The following is an 18022-nucleotide window of genomic DNA, read 5'->3' on the forward strand; positions in this document are numbered from 1 at the left end:
TCCATAGGGAATCTCAGCTAGGACATTTTAAAAGCTACTGTTATTTGCTTTCCTCAGGCTAGGAAAGCAAGCCCAGGACACTACCAGATTTCACCTACAGAAGTATCCTTAAATATCCCTCAAATTTCTTAAGGTTCCTAGCCTGCCAGCAAGTGATCTTCCTTATCACATGTAAGGCTGAGCCTTATAAGCCAGGGACCAGGCCAGGTTTCCTGCAAGGGCTCTCTAGGCATTGGATCCTTAAGTAAAGCCAACCTTAGTTTCTTACAAATACCTGTTTAAACGAGCATTGTTCTCAAATGTGATACTCTAGGTAACAAAACTTGGGTTGCTTAATAGATTTGTCCAATTATATCCTAATAAAAAGGAGGACAGATTCTTAACTGTATCTGTGCAGATATCTCTACTGCCATGAAAGGGTGATTCACTAAAGAGTTTGTGAATTCTAAGGGTTAGAAAGAGTCAGATAATATTTTTAAAGCTTCATTTTAGTTTACAAAAGCAGAGTTTACTAAAGTGTTGTGGTTATAGATAGCTTAAGAAGAAAGAAAACAGAACACTAAAACATTGTCAACAATATTCCAGTCAAATAAACTTTCTATAGTCAGTTCATTCAGTACTATGTGTGTAGTTTTTGTTGTTTTTTCTCTGGAGCTTGGGTTAGCTGTCTGTTGTTATGAACGTTTCTGCTTCTAGACTAAAAAGAGTCCTGGAAATTTTTACTTGGTCCAAAGATGTTCTGAAAGTTGTTCGAGAGATGTCACCAAAAAGCCTTACCGATATTTTATTCTTTGAAGTGTTAACAGTTACAAGTACCTGGCACAATTCTTTCCACAAACTCTGAAAGTTTTTTGTTGAAGACACAAACTCTCGCTTATAGCTTATGGCAGAGCTTTCAAGAAAACATCAAAGTAAAACAAAAGCTCTCTGTGGAAAACAGAGACTTAATGGCTGTGGTTAATTTGTTACTCTAATTCATAATATGAAAATGGAAGAGAGTAAAATTCTCTATTGGGGTATGGTATGTAAATATGTCATAAAAGTTTTGATCAGCATTTCCCCTGAGGGTAAAAATATAATGGACAGTGAGGGCATTGACACATCTCCAGGGACTTCTCACACCACAAAATTTCTGAAATATTTACATTAATAACATGTTACCTATACAGAATTAACCTAGGAAAGGATAGGTGTCTTTTTTGATTTGACAATTTTTCCCATGTGACTCTTAGAATAGTAACATATAAAACAAACCTAATTCTTTCTAACACCTCTGTTTTTATAAGGTGAAGCAACAAGACTTTTTGGCTTTCTTGAGGCACTCTGGGAAATCTCAAAGATAGGTTAGTATAAAATATTGTAAAAAGTTTTATATAGTCTATATTTAGGATATGATTAGGAAAATGCAAAATTGAGAGTTGTTAGAAGATTTGGGGCTTGATAAAAATAGAATCGTGGGTACCTGAGAAATAATATTTGGTTATCTATTTAATCAAAGTAACATTAAAAATAAACATAGAAGATAATATGTTTGCTGATTCATAAGTGAGGAGGAACCTTTATTACTTTTTTTTTCTTTAGATAATCAAGGAAATAAAAAAGTGAGCATAAAGCACAGAAAACTATTCTGGTAGGACACAGCATTTCTACTCTTTGTGCACACTGCACAGAAGGTATGGAATAGCCTTTCATATTGAAGATAAAGGTATTAATCAGTACCTCAAGGAAGCAAGCCCATCAACATTGAATGAAATTTGCTAAAATTTTAAATGTTTCATAGCTTCTTTTCAGAATTGGCTGTTATAAATCAAGGCAAACAAAATTCACTTTCCAAGTCAGGTCCTTCTTTATTGTCTTTCATGTTCTGGAATAAACAGGCACTTCACTAAGATCCCCTGAGAGGTTAGTGGTTCTCTCTAAGGGGATCTGCGAGGTCAAAACAATATTTGTAACAATACTAAGATGTTATTTGTATTATTGTGCAATACATTAATCATTGCTATTTTCAAATGTATCAGTAAATAAGTATTTAAAATAATACCTTGGTTTTAATTTCCAATATGGTAAACATCAATAGCTATAATCCATATAAAATAAAAGCTCTTTGGAGTCCTCAATAATTTCTAAGAGTGGAATGGGGTCTGGAGACCAAAAAAAGCCCAAGAATCCCTTCTTTGGGATGAAACACTTTTTTTTTTTGGACAAATAAATGCACATACTCAGTTGTACTTCTCTGTCACTGTTGCTCCTAAGGTAGCCTCAACTGCTCATATTGATTGTACCTTTTAGCTAAACTAATTTCTGTTTCACAGAGAAAAGTTAGGGGTGGGTAATTGAGAACTGTCTGCCACACACCAGCATTTTACCAGACTAGCAGAGCTCTTGATCACACACAAGACAACTTTTTATAGCCATATAAATGCCTTTAAACCTTAAAGAGGCAAAAATCAACACTTTCATTAACATGACCCAGAACTATAGCCTGTCAATATTAAAATAAGAAGCAAAAGTATATAAGCTTAAAACTATGCTTAGTAATTAATGTTTCAGTATTTTATCTTACTTAGATTTTTTCCTAGGACTCTAATAATCATCATTTAGTTAACTCAATTTAATATCAGTCCAAGGCTTTAGGTTACCTAAAGATTTTGAAATTACCTTCAAGCTGCCATGCTACAAAATAGTTACTGTTGAAGAAAAATTTTGCTAGAATAATGATCCAATTTATTAGAACATAGAAAATTTTCAAAATTATAAACATTGTATGGGATTAATTTTAGCTTATTGGGTTAAAGCCATAACTTTTATTTAAACAAAATTTATTAATCTGTTTACCAAAGATTTGCCTTAATTATGCAAACTTGGGTTCTTAAAAGGTCCTGACTTTGTTTTTATTAAGTATTTTTAAAATTTGTTTTGTAATGCACATTTAAAATATTAGAAGTTCAGTTTTTTTATTCTCTGAGAAATTTGGTTTAAAGACAATGAAAGGCCTGGAAATGGATAGTGGTGGTACTGCACTATATGAATGTACTTAATACCGCTGAAATGTACATTTAAAAATTATTACAGTGGTAAATGATATGTTATATATATTTTACCACCAAAAAAAAAGACAACGAAAGGCGCAGATAACTAGGTAAGATGTCCTAGATAGGATATCAGCAATCTTTCTTTGCCTTTGGTAAGTCTTCCACAATTTTTCCTCTTAGGGACATTATTACAGGAGAGGTGAGATTTGGATGTGCAGAACTAAAGGTATAGTTCAGATTGTCTATAGATTAAGATGAGATGCAAAAATTTGGCCAACATTTGAATATTCACTGTGGAAAACAGTCGTAGATAGGGTTGAAATATAGCTTTTGGACATACTCTTTGTTTTCTGATGTTTACAGGTTAGGATATCATATGTTTTATAAATGAACATTAAAAAATTTATTTAACTTGTCACAAGGAGATGGGGGCTTACAATTTTTCTGTTTCCCTTAGCAGTAGGGCAAGCCCATTTGGTAGGAGTTTTGGCCAAGCTGCATTATATTTTAGTGCTTTACTTTGTGATATATTTGTCAAGTATTTGCTAAAGTCAAGGAACTCTTAGAGTTGGGATGGGAGAAAATAAAAAGATGAATAAGATACTTTATTGATTATCTAATTCTGTTTAGCAAAAAATTTCTAGATTTAGCAGCTTAAAACAACAAATATTTATTTCAGTTTCTGGGGGTCAGGAATCTGGGATTCATTTAGGTGGTTTTAGCTTGGGTTTTCTCACGAGGTGGCTGTCAAGTCTGTTGGGACGGCAGTCATCTCAAGTCTCAGCTGTGGCTGGCGGATCTGCTGCCAAGCTCACAGGTTACTGGCCGACCTCAGTTCCTTGTTGGCTTTGGCAGGAGGCCTCAGTTCTTTGTCACATGGTCATTTCCATAGTGCTGCTTCTGACATGGCAGGTTGCTGCCCCCAGAGTGAGTGATGAGAGACAAGAGACAGAGACTCTTTGCAGTGACAGTGTTTTGAGAGAGGAAGAAGAAAAGTTTGAACATAAAGCAATTTGGAAAAGAATAGACAGATTAAAAATTCTAATAAAGTCATGAATTTGAATACTCACAAACTTAAGACGATCCCAGAAATACTTAGAAAATATACTGAAGAAATTTCCATTCTAAACACATTGTATATATTTCACTGGTATAAGGGGTGTGTGTGTGTGTGTGTGTGTGTGTACAGGAAAGGTTCATATCCGTATTAACAGAAGGTTTATTTTGATTCTTAAAGATAGCTGCTTTGCTTGACTTAAAAAGTCATATTAGGATCACTATTTCAAAGAAAAATCTTAAAATCAAGTTCTATTTAGGATCACAAAATATGGTATCATATTTAAAAGCCTTAAATCTAGTACTGTGAATTTTGTTCTAGAAAGTGAATCAGGACATTGGTGATTCTAGGTTTTTGTTTTGTTTTTGTGGCCACCCATGGTGGGAGTGGAATCAAATTTTTAGAAAAGTTAAAAGTAAAATGTAAATAATTCTCAATTAAAACAATCAAGGGAAAAATACTGGACTGGTAGGCTCCTCCTTTTGAGTCTTTAAGATTGTATGAACTATGATTCCCTTCTTCCTTTTTACATTTTAGATTTTCTTAAAATGAAATTACTGTATATGCCATTCAATACTTGACTCTCACTATTTAACTGTTAAAGTATTTGCTTCTGCTTCCTGATTCTACCTTTGTTACCATAGAAACAGAAGCAGACTAGGGAACTTTTAAGATGGCCAGTAACTGAAATTAATGAGCATTCTAACTCATCACCTGTAGTTGTTGTGTCCCATTCCTGCTCTTGTTTTAATAGAAATAAGCAGGCAACATAAGGCCTGTTGACTAGGAGGCCTTAAAAAAAGTAGAAAGGACTAACAGATGGACAGACACCTTTATTCTTCACCTGTGTGTGCTCCCCCAACCCCGTGAGGCCCCCAGGACGATAGTCAGCCCTGCTTCAGCGGTACCTGGCCCCTCACACCTGCCCGCCCTGTGCAGGTGTTCGGCACCAGCCCCTAGGAACATATGCTGAGGCCATGGAGCGTGTGAAGAAGGCCAAGGTGAGGCTGCTGCCCACCTGGGCAGACGCTGACCAGCGCAGTGCTCGTGTGCAGGGGCTCGGGGTGGAGGGGGCACAGGGCTGGGTCCACGCTGAGCCCCGAGAGGCCCTCACACCCCCATCCACCCACAGGCTCCCACAGGGAGGGAAAAAAAAGCCGGGAACTTAACTCATTTGCTTCAGACTTCTTCACTTGCCTAGAAAGCTACACTATGATGAAAGAGCTTTTCTAGTAGCTTGGGAAAGAGATTTTCATTCTTGTGAAACGGTTAGACCACTTTCCATTCCATACTATTATACATTAAAATGTTTATAATGTGCTTTTCATTTGTAGGTATTAAAATAATACATGTTTTTCTAGGGGATGAGTTTTGATATTATTTTGATGTTAGCCTCCTGTGGTCAAAATTTTTTTACACGTTATTTAAGTGAACCTTGGAAAATAAATACAGATCTTAAACTCTGTAAGAAGGTATTAAAATATTATTAAATTTAACCAGACTGTTATTTGTTTATCATGTCAAGAAATAAATGTTTTAAAATAGTTAAATTTTAGGAAGTTCCCTGGCGGTCCAGTGGTTAGGACTCGGCGCTTTCACTTCCAGGGTCAGCTTCGATCCCTGGTCGGGGAACTAGGATCCTGCCAGCCACATGGCGTGGCCCAAAAAAAAAAAAAAAGTTATATTTTAAAATGTAAAATGTCGTGTTTTAAGGCTAGTTAGCAGCTTTTAAAATGTGCTTCTTTGCATTTTTTGTTTTCCTCTTGAAATGTAGATAAATCTGATAATGTCCATATTGGGAATAGGAATTATTAGAGATTGCTAGAAGTTTGCTTCCTTCATTTTTTTCCCCGTTTTTTTGCAATTAAGAAATAGCATACCTTTTGGAATTTTTTGCTTTAGAAACCTAAATTAAAGTTTCCTTCCTCTGGTTGTTGCCTTTAAAAATTTTAATTCTTATATTGAATCTATCTTATAGATTTATTTTTTGTTTAGTTTTGAAGAACTTTTACTTGGTTTTCCTTTGAGTGGTTGATTAACAAAACAGTGGTCCCTAGGTTGGGCATTGTTTCCAGGACCCCTGTGGATACCAAAGTCTGTGGATGCTCATGACCCTTATATAAAATTGCATAGTATTTGCATATAACCTAGGCACATCCTCCTGTATGTATGTATATATATATTTTTTTTTTTTTGACTTTAAAATAACACCTATTTTATTTTTGAGTTGGGGCACAGAATACCAAAACTGGTTGATTTCCTTCCCCATGATTCTTCTACTAGCCATTAAGATAAGCCCAAGCCAAATTTATCACTTTTAAAAAATATACTGAGTTAGGACATCTCTGCATATTGTATCCTTTCTTGGGAGTTAACTGATGTTTATGAATCCCGGGAAGGCTAGTTCTGGGAGGGATTGTGGAAGGTTTCCAGTGACAGCATCAAACATCTCCCCTATCAGTGTGAAGATTGTGATGTATCATTATGGGATGATCTCCAGCCAGTTATCTCGACTCTCTGGGTCTCGGTGTTCTCACTGGTTAAAATCGGATGTCTGTATACTTTAAATCATCTCTAGATTACTTATAATACCTAATACTATGTAAATGCTATGTAAATAGTTGTAAATACAACATAACGGCTATGTAAATAGTTTCTGGATTGGGGCAAATTCAAGTTTTGCTTTTTGGAACTCTCTGGAATTTTTTTTTTCCAACGATTTTTTGATCCTCGGTTGGTTGAATCTGTGAATGTGGAACCTGCTGATATGGACACCTGCAGATATGGAACCTGTGGATACTGAGGGTCAACTGTAGTTGCTTCTTGCTGGGTGACCTTTGTTAGGGTATTGTCTTTAAATCTGGTTCACTCTTAATTCTTCTTAGACTGCATGATTTTTAGCCTCCAGTCTTCTATATTAATGGTCTTGTTCTGAACTATTTTTGATTGTGCTTCCCTATCAGTTAAAATGTTTTGGAGCATAGATCACCAATATATGTACATTTTTAATGAACTACATAAATTTAATAATATTCTAATATAGTATATAGGATATATGATGTACTAATGAATATAAATGAAAATAAAATGAGAGAAAGATGATATAAATAGGATCCTAAAATATTTTGCTAATGATGAAGACTTTATATTATTAACCAGTTTCTCAAAGTGCATTGAACATGTAGGGGGATAGTTGTTAACAATAGTAGATATCTATATTTCAAATGATGTATTGTTAAACTCATAGTTATTTTTAGCTGAGGTCATCCTTGTTTTTTCCTCATAATGTGGCTGATAACTTGGAGCAGAAGCATCAGCTTTGGCATTTTCATGTTGTCTCTTGTGACTTTATTACTAGTATTATATTCTGTCTTAGTCCGTTTAGCCTGATGTAAGAGAATACCGTAGACTGGGTGGCTTGTAAACCACAGAAATTTATTTCTCACAGTTCTGGAGGCTGTGAGATCAAGATCAGGGCGCTGGCAGATTCCAAGTCCGGTGACAGCCTGCTTCCTGGTTCCATAGACCATGGCCATCTTGTTTTGCTGTGTCCTCATGTGGTTGGGGGAGCAAGGGAGCTCTTTGGGGCCTCTTTTTATATCGGCACTAATCTCATTCATAAGGGCTCTGTCCTCATGTCCTAATGTTAGCTAGCAAGGGGTCACTGCCTGTTTCACATAGTAGCCAGTACTATGGTACAGGTTTTTGAGAAAAGAAAAAGCTTTATTGTGATGTGAGCTGGCAAGGCTCAAATCTGTCTCTAAGATCTAGGGTTCGGTCAAGCTTTTATGAGTTAGCTGGTAGGGTTGGTATGTGGATCTTCCAATTGGAGAGCTTTGGAACCTGGCCATTTATGGTAAAGGGGCTTCAACATCACATCTTCCTGGACGATGGACCCTTTGCTTCTGAATGGGTTCCGGTGTTCTCGTTCCGGTCATGTCCCGGTCCTTTGGTTCCATGGAGCGGGGGGATAAACTTTGGTTCCAGGTGTATTTGAGGTCAAAATTTTCTCCTCTGCACATGCTTCAGCTGCATGATTGGTGGTTTTGTTCTGTAGTCTCTTAAAAAACAACTCAGTTATCCTTCTAGAAACAGGATGGGGTCAGTTTGGGCTGGTTACACTAATTATCTCCCAGAGGCCCTCCCTCTTAATACCATCACCTTGGGGTTAGGATTTCAATATAAATTTGGAGGGGGTGGCGACACAAACACTCAGACCATAGCATATTTAATCCATTACTTTTTTTTTTTTTTTTTTGCGGTACGCGGGCCTCTCACTGTTGTGGCCTCTCCGGTTGCAGAGCACAGGCTCCGGACGCGCAGGCTTAGCGGCCACGGCTCACGGGCCCAGCCGCTCCGCGGCATGTGGGATCTTCCCAGACTGGGCCACGAACCCGCGTCCCCTGCATCGGCAGGCGGACTCTCAACCACTGTGCCACCAGGGAAGCCCGATTATATATTTTTAAGTATATTTTTATCATGAAAAAGGGAGAAAAGTCACTATATCCCACCTGAATGGCTAAAAGGAAAGAGCTAAACAGTATCAAATGTTGGCAAGGATGTGGAACAACCAGGACTTTAATACATTCCTGGTGGGAACTATTATTTCCACAGTCATTTTGGAAGGAAAATAGCTTGGCAGTATAATCGGAAGCTGAACATATGCATATATACAATTCCATTCCTATGTATATGCCGAACAGAAGTTTATGTATATTTTTACCAGCAGATCTGTATATAAATGTTCATAATAGCACTATTTTTAATAGCCCAAAACTGATAATAACTTAAATCAATAACAGAATAAGTTGTAGTATCATCACACAATGGAATACTGTATAGCAGTGAAAATAAATGGACGATCGCCAGGGAAGTCTTGCACAAACCTCATAAATATAATGTTAAGGGAGAGAAACCAGAGTCAAAGAGTACATACTATGTGATTCCAGTATGTAAAGTTGAAAAAGCAAACAACATTCATCTATGGTGTTGGAAGCTAGGGTAGTGGTTACCCTTGAGTGACTGCAAGGGGGCACTTCCAGAGTTGCAGTCATGTTCTGATTCTTCGCCAGGTGCTAGTTTCGTGGGGTTGCTTATCTTGTGAAATGTCGTCGAGTGGTATGCTCACGATGGCACACTAGCTAATACTTGCGGTTCTGACTGCGAGCTAATACCTGGGCAGGGAACGGCTAAGACTAGGTGAGAGTGCTTGCGGTTCTGATTGCTAGCTAATACTTATTTCTGTCCACTGAATAGCCCGAGGGGACATGAGTCCTGTTCTTGCTTTGTTTACAGACCTTCAGGGGAAATAAGCGTTTATAAAAAGAATAGGGGGATAGTGAAGGAGAGCTTCCCAGACCATAGTCTGACTTTGAGCCATGGCCCTGGGGGGCAAAGCCAGAAAGGAGTGGAGGCCAGATGCAGCACTGCTGTTGGCGCTGAGCATGTGTGTGAGGTGGGGCTGCCCTTGACTTGACACTGGGTCTCAGACTGTGGCACAGCTGACATCACAGAATCCACTGTGAGGCTACAGCTGGGCTTCGGGACCTAGAAATTCAGACAAGACACTGCATGCATTCTCAGATTGTTTGGTTTTTTATTTAAATTGCAGTAAGGAAGCTGAAATGGGCTCTCCAGGGGTATTTCCCTGAGCCCTGGTCCGCTTTGCAGCTCCCAGCTCTAGGCCCTATTGATGGGCTTCAACCGTCACTTGGCTGCACGGTCTCAGATGTCACACCTCCAGTGATCTCCAGCCCCTGGCCACTCTCTGCTGTCTCTACGATGGCCTCCATTCGGGTCCCTTCCACTGGCTTCGCCAGGATGCTCACATATTTATCGCGTGAGGAGGCCACTGTCTTTGTAGTAAGACTGGCTCTGACGTTCCTGAAGAAAGAGCTGATCCTGCTGAGTCTCTCAGTGGTGGGACCTGAACTCGCTGTAGATAAGCTCCTGCCCGATTTGTGCGAGGTCCTGGACTCGTTGGTGATGGGAGCACGGCTGATGCCTTTGTGAGCAGTGCCCTGCTCGCTGCCCCCCGGGCTGCCGTGGCCTTTGTCCTTTTGGTCATCTCTATTGGCTCTGCGGCCGCCTGAGCACGGGCCAGCTGCTTTCTGGATGGTCTTGTTTCCCACTGCCTTGTGGTGGCTTTCCACTGAACTGCAGAGCGAGGGGCTCGTAAGAGCTCTGTCCTCTCCCCAGTGCTCCCTTCTCTCCCTTCTTCCCTTGCGGGCCTGGGACACCCTCTGTGAGCTGCCATCCTGTTCACTCACTTTGCCTTCCTGTGGCAAGGTTGAGATGAGGGTCCCCTCGTCCTCCTCGTCGGCTCTTCCTTCAACAGTCTTGCCGGTAGGTTCTGCTCCGACCACAGTCATGCCGGCCTCTGGGGAGAGGCTGGTGGACGTGCTGGAAGCATACCCTGAATAGTTCGCGGCACTTGCCAAGCATACCCTGAATTGTTCGCAGCACCGTTTTCCTGCTCCTCAGGGATGTTCTGGCAGTGCCCCCAGTGGCTATGTTGATTTTGCTTCCTCCTGGACCGTTGCTGGCTGTGGCTGCTGTGGCCGTGCTCTGCTCTTCAGGGGCAGGAGACTTGATCACTGCCACGCTCAAAGCACCCGCTGCGGTGCCTCCTGCCACCCCTGCTGTCTCCACTTTGGTCGTTGCCCGCGATGCTGACACTTTGTCAAGCACGGTAGGTTTTGCTTTTGCAGTGGCCACATCGGGCATGGTATCGGGCTTGTGGGAGTCCAGTTGGATCCCCTCCCCCCCAGCAAAAGCGGCAGACGTGGCCCCGGCCAGCTCAGAGCATGTATGGAGGCTGCAGATGCTCACCTGGTCCTGATCCCACTTTCCTTGGAAATCCTCCACTGCCGGGCTCCTGCCGTCGTCCTGCTCCTCGAACACAGGCAGGCCGATCATGTCCCAGGCTGGAACGGCACAGGTGCGGCTGTGACTCTCCACTGGTGGTCGCAGGAGGTAAATCAGCTCTTCCCAAGAGGTGAAGAGGTCTTCCTGCACGTCCAGAGGGGCACACAGCTGCAGGTACCAGGAGCGGCCAGTGGCAAACTTCACGCGCAGCTGTTGTTTCTCACGATTGTGAGTGGAGATGCTCACGAGCGTCAAGGGAAGGAGCCTGGTGAGCTCTAAGGTCTTTGCAGCCTCGTGGCTCTTGCCCTTGGCGGCCTGGCTGTGCTCAGCGTGCTCTTCACAGCCGGTGGCCCATCGGGCCAGCAGCATGGTGTCTGGGAGTGGGAGGACGGGGCTGCTGGATGTGATGCCCACGGTCACCATGCAGACACAGTTGTGCACGTCAATCAGGTCTCCCCTCTTCGTGATCTGGATAAAGTCGCTCTCGAATACCGGTGCGTCCTTGAACATGTCGTATTCGCCCTTGCGCAGTTGCTGCTGCAGCTTCCCTGTGGTGGTGTTGAACAGGCCCACCCTGGTGCTGCTCTGGGCCGTGTGATACGGGAGCAGAGAGTCCCCACTCATGGCTGTCTTTGATCACGACAGGCGACAGGCAGCACGGTTAGGGTGGGCCCCTGGCTCTTCCCTCCCTCGGCCTCACTGGCAGAAGAGCGAGCTGCGGTGCTCGTACGTCACACACAGGCAGCCCTACGGCAGGTCTTCCAAGCCCGCCCCACAGGCCCCCAGCTTTGCCTCAGGGTCTCCCAGAGGCAGGGGTGTGGGTAGGGGCACAGATGATCACAGTGGGGACGCTGTAGGGCGCCTGGACCCCAGGCTGAATCTCTTCAAGTGTGTAGAGAGGTATGGTAGGCTCCCCCTCTGCCTCACCTCACTTCTGCTTCTGGCTTTTTATCTCCCCAAGAGGCTGTGGTGAACTTCAGTCCTACTGAGAGAAGTAACCACTTTCTCAGCCTAACCCCCTGGCACAGCCTATTTATCCTCTGGTGCCCTTTGTGACCTATCACTGTCGCATAGCCCTTTCCTCATTGTGACCTATCACTGTCACATAGCCCTTTGCTTCATCCCCCAGCTGCCCCCTCAGGGCAGGGCCCCCATCCTCTCCCAAAGGAGGGGGAGGACAGGCCCATCCTGCCAGGGTCTCAGGTGCGTACCGAAATAAAAATGTCTTCAACTGGGAAAGTTTTGTGTGGGTCCTTTTTTCTTTTCCTCCCCCAAATTCAGCTACTGGATGAAATCTATAGGAGTGTAAGATGATGGGATAAATTTGAACCATTTAAGCTCATGGTTTAATTGTATCGAATAACATAGAGTTGGCAGTTGCGATCCTTAGTCTGTCCTTTCATAAAATCTCAGTAAACGTTGACGACGGTGATTTTTAATAATCACATTAAAAATTGCTTCTCCTAGGCACCATGCTGCATTCTTCACATATGGTGGTAAGAATGCACTGAGTTTGGTACTGTTAACTACTGTTCCCAGTTTATAGGTGAAGAAATTGAGGTTGTATCTCCTGTTTAAATTCCCAGAGCTAATGGTAGCAGAGGCACTATTTGAATGTAGGTCTACCTGATTCTAAAGCCTTTGTTCTGAACCACTACAGTACTTAGCCTCACAAAGAAAGCTTGGCCCAGCCAAATGTTTTCAAACTGGACTGATTTAACTACCTTTAAGAGGACCTATTTGGTGCATTATTAGAAGTTGTGTAATTAATTTCATGTGTGTATGTATGTTATGGAGAGAACCCAAGACAGCAGTTGGGCTGACGTGGGGATTAAATTATCCAGGGGATCACTCAGATCCTCCCTTCCTTTATGCTTGTGCAAACAGCCTGTGTGTGGAAACCTAGTTTTTCTTATGACATGTCCTCCCCCAGTGAAATGGGGGGTGAGTAGCCTGAGATGTAAGCTTTGATTCCAAGAGCCTGCCAGATGCCGTCCTGTAGTAACCTCCCTACCAGGCAGAAGTGGTTTGGAAGCCTTGACACCTGTGGGGAGCATGTACCATTAGACATCCCGCCTCATTGCCACTCCCACAGAGCTAGTCACAGAACAAGTGATTTCTAAATTGTGACTTGAAAGTTCTGAGAAAGGCCCTTGCTGCCAACTCTCTTATCTCCAGTTTGATGTTATGCTTGAAATCCCACCATAGAGATTCATTCCTTGAGGATAAAGGCCATCTTTCTGTTAAAATACACACACCTGTCCCTCAACAGATGACTGGATAAGCAAAATATGGTCTCTCCATACAGTAGAATATTGTTCGGCCATAAAAAGGAATGAAGTACTGATATTTGTCACAACATGGGTGAACTTTGAAAACATTATACTCAGTGAAAGAAGCCACATATTGTAGGATTCTGTTTATAGGAAATAGCCAGAAGAGGCAAATCCATAGAGACAGATATTAGATTAGTGGTTGCCTAGGGCTGGAGGGAGCAGAGAATGAGAATGGGGAGTACAGGGTTTCCTTTTGTGGTGATGAAAAATTCTGGAACTACATAGTGGTGATGGTTACACAGTAATGTGAATGCGCTGAATGCCACCGAATTGTACACTCTAAAATTACAGTGGTGAATTTTATCACAAACACACACACACACACACACACACACACTCCTGCTCATTTAATAGATGGGTTAAGAGCAGTTATCTTTTCATTGTTCCCTGTCTCAGGGGAAATCATTCAATCTTTCACCATAAAGTATGTTGTTAGCTGTAGTTTTATTTCAGAATTGCCCTCTGTGAAGTTTAAGAAGTTCAATTCTATTCTTAGTTTTCTGGGAATTTTTATCGTGAAGGATTATTGATTTTTTTTCAAATGCGTTTTCTGCATCTATTGAGCTGATTACTTGATTTTTTTTTTTTTTGGCGGTACGCGGGCCTCTCACTGTTGTGGCCTCTCCGGTTGCGGAGCACAGGCTCCGGACGCGCAGGCTCAGTGGCCACGGCTCACGGGCCCAGCCGCTCCGCGGCATGTGGGATCTTCCCAGACCAGGGCACGAACCCGCGTCCCCTGCATCGGCAGGCGGACTGTCAACCACTGCGCCACCAGGGAAGCCCTAGCAAATTTTTCTTATTTTTCGTTACTAAATTTTTTTTTTGAAGGTCTAGTTGGCTTCATTAGGCAATTCATGAATCAGCCAGCATCCCATTAGCAGCTAGAAGGGCACTCCAAGGGGTTGTACAAAATGGAAGGTTTTTCTAGGAAGAAGGGTGGGGCAAGGGAGCTATTAGCAAAAGAAAAGAAAGAATTACTTTTAGACCAGGACGTCTTTTTGAAGTCAAGGAAAGGCAGGGATTTTTTATGTGCAGATTGCTTCTTTTTCCTCTGGGGGCAGGGGTCAGGGTTGGGGGGGGTGCAGGTTGGGTGGAGAGGGCCCATGTGACAGATTACCTCATTGCTGCCAACCAGAAAATTCTAAACTGGTTGATTAAGACTACATTTCTGGGGAAGAGCATAACTGCAATTGTCAGGTATTAAGTCTAGGTTTGGTAAAATTATGGGCTTTTGCACAAGTGATGCCATTTTGGGCCAGTGGTTTCCTCTTTAACAATTCCCTCCCCTTTGATCAGACTCTCAGCTTAACAGAGAGATGTGATTAAAAGTTAATGTATTAGTGTCACCCTCAGCTACTGATCCTTGGCGTGGCATGAAGTTTTTGCTTAATCTCTATGACATCTATGGGTCACAGTTCCAGGTTCATGAATTTTAAGTTGGTCATTCTTTTGGTTACTTTTCTGACATTCCAGTCTTAGGGATATCATTTGCTTGGCAGTTGGCTGCTGCAAAATGCATTTAAAATTTTTGAGAGAATACAGTGCCAGGGAGATTATTTTGATTTAACTATGAGCAGGATAATTCCCAGTGTTTGGAGTGCACTTCAGAGCCCTGGTCGGCAGGACTCAAACCAATCAAAGACCCCCTTGAAGGGGGGTCTTGGAGTCACCCTTTTAAGCCAAGTGGCTTGCTCAATGGTCTTATGTAACTGAGTTTTAACTTTCCCAGAAATGCCAATCCAGATACAACGGGGGGTGGTGGCCCTAGCACCTTCTTGCTTAGCTAGAAGATAATCAATGGCTATTATATTTTCAAGAACAACTTTGGCTAGAGAGTGTTAGGATCTTTGCTGGGCAGCTAATGCTTTAGCAGCAGTGGATTCTGCAGTACGTTCAAGAGTTAAGGCGAGCCTTCTGATTATATTCTCATTCATATTTACTCCTAACCAGGGAAATATAGCCCTGCCAAAGGAAGCGAACCCTGTATCATGAAAATCCTCCTGGTAGGTTTTTTTTTTTTTTTTAGAACAGTGAGTGGCACAGTTAAATAACCTAAGAGGCATTGCCCAGCTGTGCACTGGTCATCTAAGCATTCATAAGCCCAAGGATAATGATAATCACAGACAAAGATAAATCCTATCAGGGCACAATTGTCCATTCAAGCCAGGAGTTAAGTTCGATTTTCTTCTAGCCTGAAATAAAGAGTTATTCTAAATCCAAAGATTACTTCCCTTAGCAATGGCCTGGGAGATACAAATGAGGGTATTATCTTTCCAGGCCAATGTCAGAATAAAGGAAAGAAAGAAAAAAAGAAAGGGTTTCATGTTTAGCTAGAGTAGGGAGTCTTGATCCGGCATCTTGGGCAGAAGCAGTCTACATCGATATCAGCTACTTCTTTTCCTCATCAGTTTGATTTGTAGGTCTCCATTGTTTATACAGGACCAGGTAGCAGGTGGGGCCTTTTTCAGCTGTGAGATGTGTACCCAAGGCTCAATACTTTCTAGTTTTGCAGCAGTGTCAGTGGTTAGGAGCAATTGGTAAGTGGGGCTCCAGGGTTGACTTTATTCTTGGTGATTTCCAATCAGAAGTGTGGGAGAAAATGGGAAACATTAGTTTGGTGAGTCTAGCCAGATATTTGAGGAAACTAGAAGAATTCAGATCTAGTCCAGTTTACAGGTATGTAACAAAAGCTCAAAGGCAGTTAACAGGACTAGAATCTAATGTCTACAAAGGTGCAAACATAATTTTTCTCTCTACAATTACTCCCACTTTTTCCCAAAGATAATCACAGTGAAACAAATTTGTTTATATTAAACTTGGCCTGATTTATTTATAAGTACAGCAAGAATACTGATTGACCATATAATTTCTGTTTAAAAACTGCTTTGCCTGGGACCTTGTAAGCAGGGTTCCAGGTTGATTTTTCCAAGCAGTTCATTGAAGCTGTCTGGTCATATCTGAGTCTATGCACATCTCTCTCAAATGTGACATTCCATTCAAAGCCTTAGTAATATAGCCCATGTATCCCCCCAAATTGGACTCCGTATGATTTCTTCCTATATTTAAATAAATTGTTTAGTCTTTTTTTGCTTATGTATATCTCTTTAAGGTAGAGAGGCTAAATATTAAATCTATACCTCATATACAAAGAAATGATTTTATATTAAATTTTTTATTTTACACGTATTTTAATTTTTAGTTTTAAAGATACACAGCAACTATTCTCTATGGAGTAGATTTATTTGCAAATAAAGTTGAACAGAGTCACAAAGTTGAAATAAGCAGGAGTTATCAAGGGAGAATTATTCACCTAGGGGGCACTTTCAAGCATGTAGGATGTGTTGATTCCACAGTGACTAAAGGGCAGCTGTTGACACTGAGAGTGCAAGGCCAGCGGTATTAACCATCTGCAAGGTTTGGAACAGCCTCACTCCAGTGAAGAATTGTCCCAGCCAAGATGATAGTAGTAACTGTGAAACACACGGCTAAAGTCGTATTTTAGAGTTATCATTTGTTAGGAAGACTCACAATTAATTCATAGATGATTTTTTTCTATATTGTGGATTAAAATTAAAGCTCATTTACATATGTTGATATAATGGCAAAGTATGACCGTAGAAGATATTTTCCTTGCATTGGCAAATTGTTTTTGCTCATAAAATTCATGGTAGCATTGAGCAACTACTATTGGTAATTCATTTGGCCAGGTGCTGCTGAGACTATAGAGATAAGTTACTTTTCTCCCTGTTCACAGGCTAGTAGGAGGAAAGAGTCATATAAATAATTACAATGAAGTATGATAAGTGCATCAGAAGAGTTAGATTTAATGTAAAGAGGTAGCTCTGAGAAAGGTAGCTCAGAGGGGTAAGGTTTTAGGGAGAAAGTCATCATATTTGTTAAACTCTCTGAGGGAAAGGACTGCCTGCATCTTTTCATCTAAAAGTTACATATTTACAACACATGTCACTGGACCTTAAACTTTGTAGTGTAATCATAGTCAATAAATATTAGTGATTAAACAAGTTGATATCTTAGCAAATTTTTTTTTTTGGGGGGGAGGCATGCCATCTTAGCAAAGTTTTGAAGAATTAATTGAAGTATGGCCAGGTAAGCAAAGTGGGAAGGGACAGGCAGGCTTAAAGAACTCGGACATTGTAGGAAGTGTTAGCAAATAACGTTAGAAGATGAGGCTTAGATAAGCAGTGAAGAAGCTTGCAGGTGATGGGACATCATTAAAGTTATAGGTTTGTTGTTGTTGTTTTTTAAAATATTTATTTCTTTATTTGGTTGTACCAGGTCTTAGTTGCGGTGGGCGGGCTCCTTAGTTGTGGCATGCGAACTCTTATTTGCAGCATGCATGTGGGATCTAGCTTCCTGAACGGGGATCGAACCCAGGCCCCCTGCATTGGGAGTGCAGAATCCCATCCACTGCACCACCAGGGAGGTCCCAAGTTATGGGGTTTTAAAATTAAGTATTTAGAAAGGGGGAGAGATATGATTAGATTTAGATTTCAGAAAGGTATCTCTCTTAGCACTGTGGAAGATGTAGAGGGAGAAGAGAGAGACGTTATCATTTCTTAGTTGTGAACTTAACACATGTAAGACCTTGTAGGATCAAAATGTTACCTGAAAATCAAGTTTTCATACTTTAATTTATATTATTTAGTCTTAGAGTTTATATTATTCTAGTCTATATTTTGTATTGAATAATTTTAATTTTTCAACGCAAT

The 18022-nt window shown here is 41.3% G+C and overlaps 2 protein-coding genes across 2 annotated transcripts in view; one reads left to right on the forward strand and one right to left on the reverse strand.

The window, feature by feature from the left end:
• The window catches only part of BAZ2B (bromodomain adjacent to zinc finger domain 2B), a 385114-nt gene that overhangs the window by 106446 nt on the left and 260646 nt on the right, over positions 1–18022 (forward strand). The window lies entirely within an intron of this gene.
• On the reverse strand, positions 9776–12211 carry LOC111172787 (Golgi-associated RAB2 interactor protein 4-like). Its single transcript, XM_089916021.1, is given in 3 exon segments — positions 9776–9802; positions 9804–10535; positions 10537–12211. Coding segments are annotated over 3 exon segments (1803 nt in total). The 5' UTR covers positions 11581–12211.

The sequence above is a fragment of the Delphinapterus leucas genome, chromosome 8 (assembly GCF_059928025.1).
Source record: "Delphinapterus leucas isolate spDelLeu-1000000601 "Yukka" chromosome 8, BTC_Dleu_Yukka2, whole genome shotgun sequence".
NCBI classification, from domain to species: domain Eukaryota; kingdom Metazoa; phylum Chordata; class Mammalia; order Artiodactyla; family Monodontidae; genus Delphinapterus; species Delphinapterus leucas.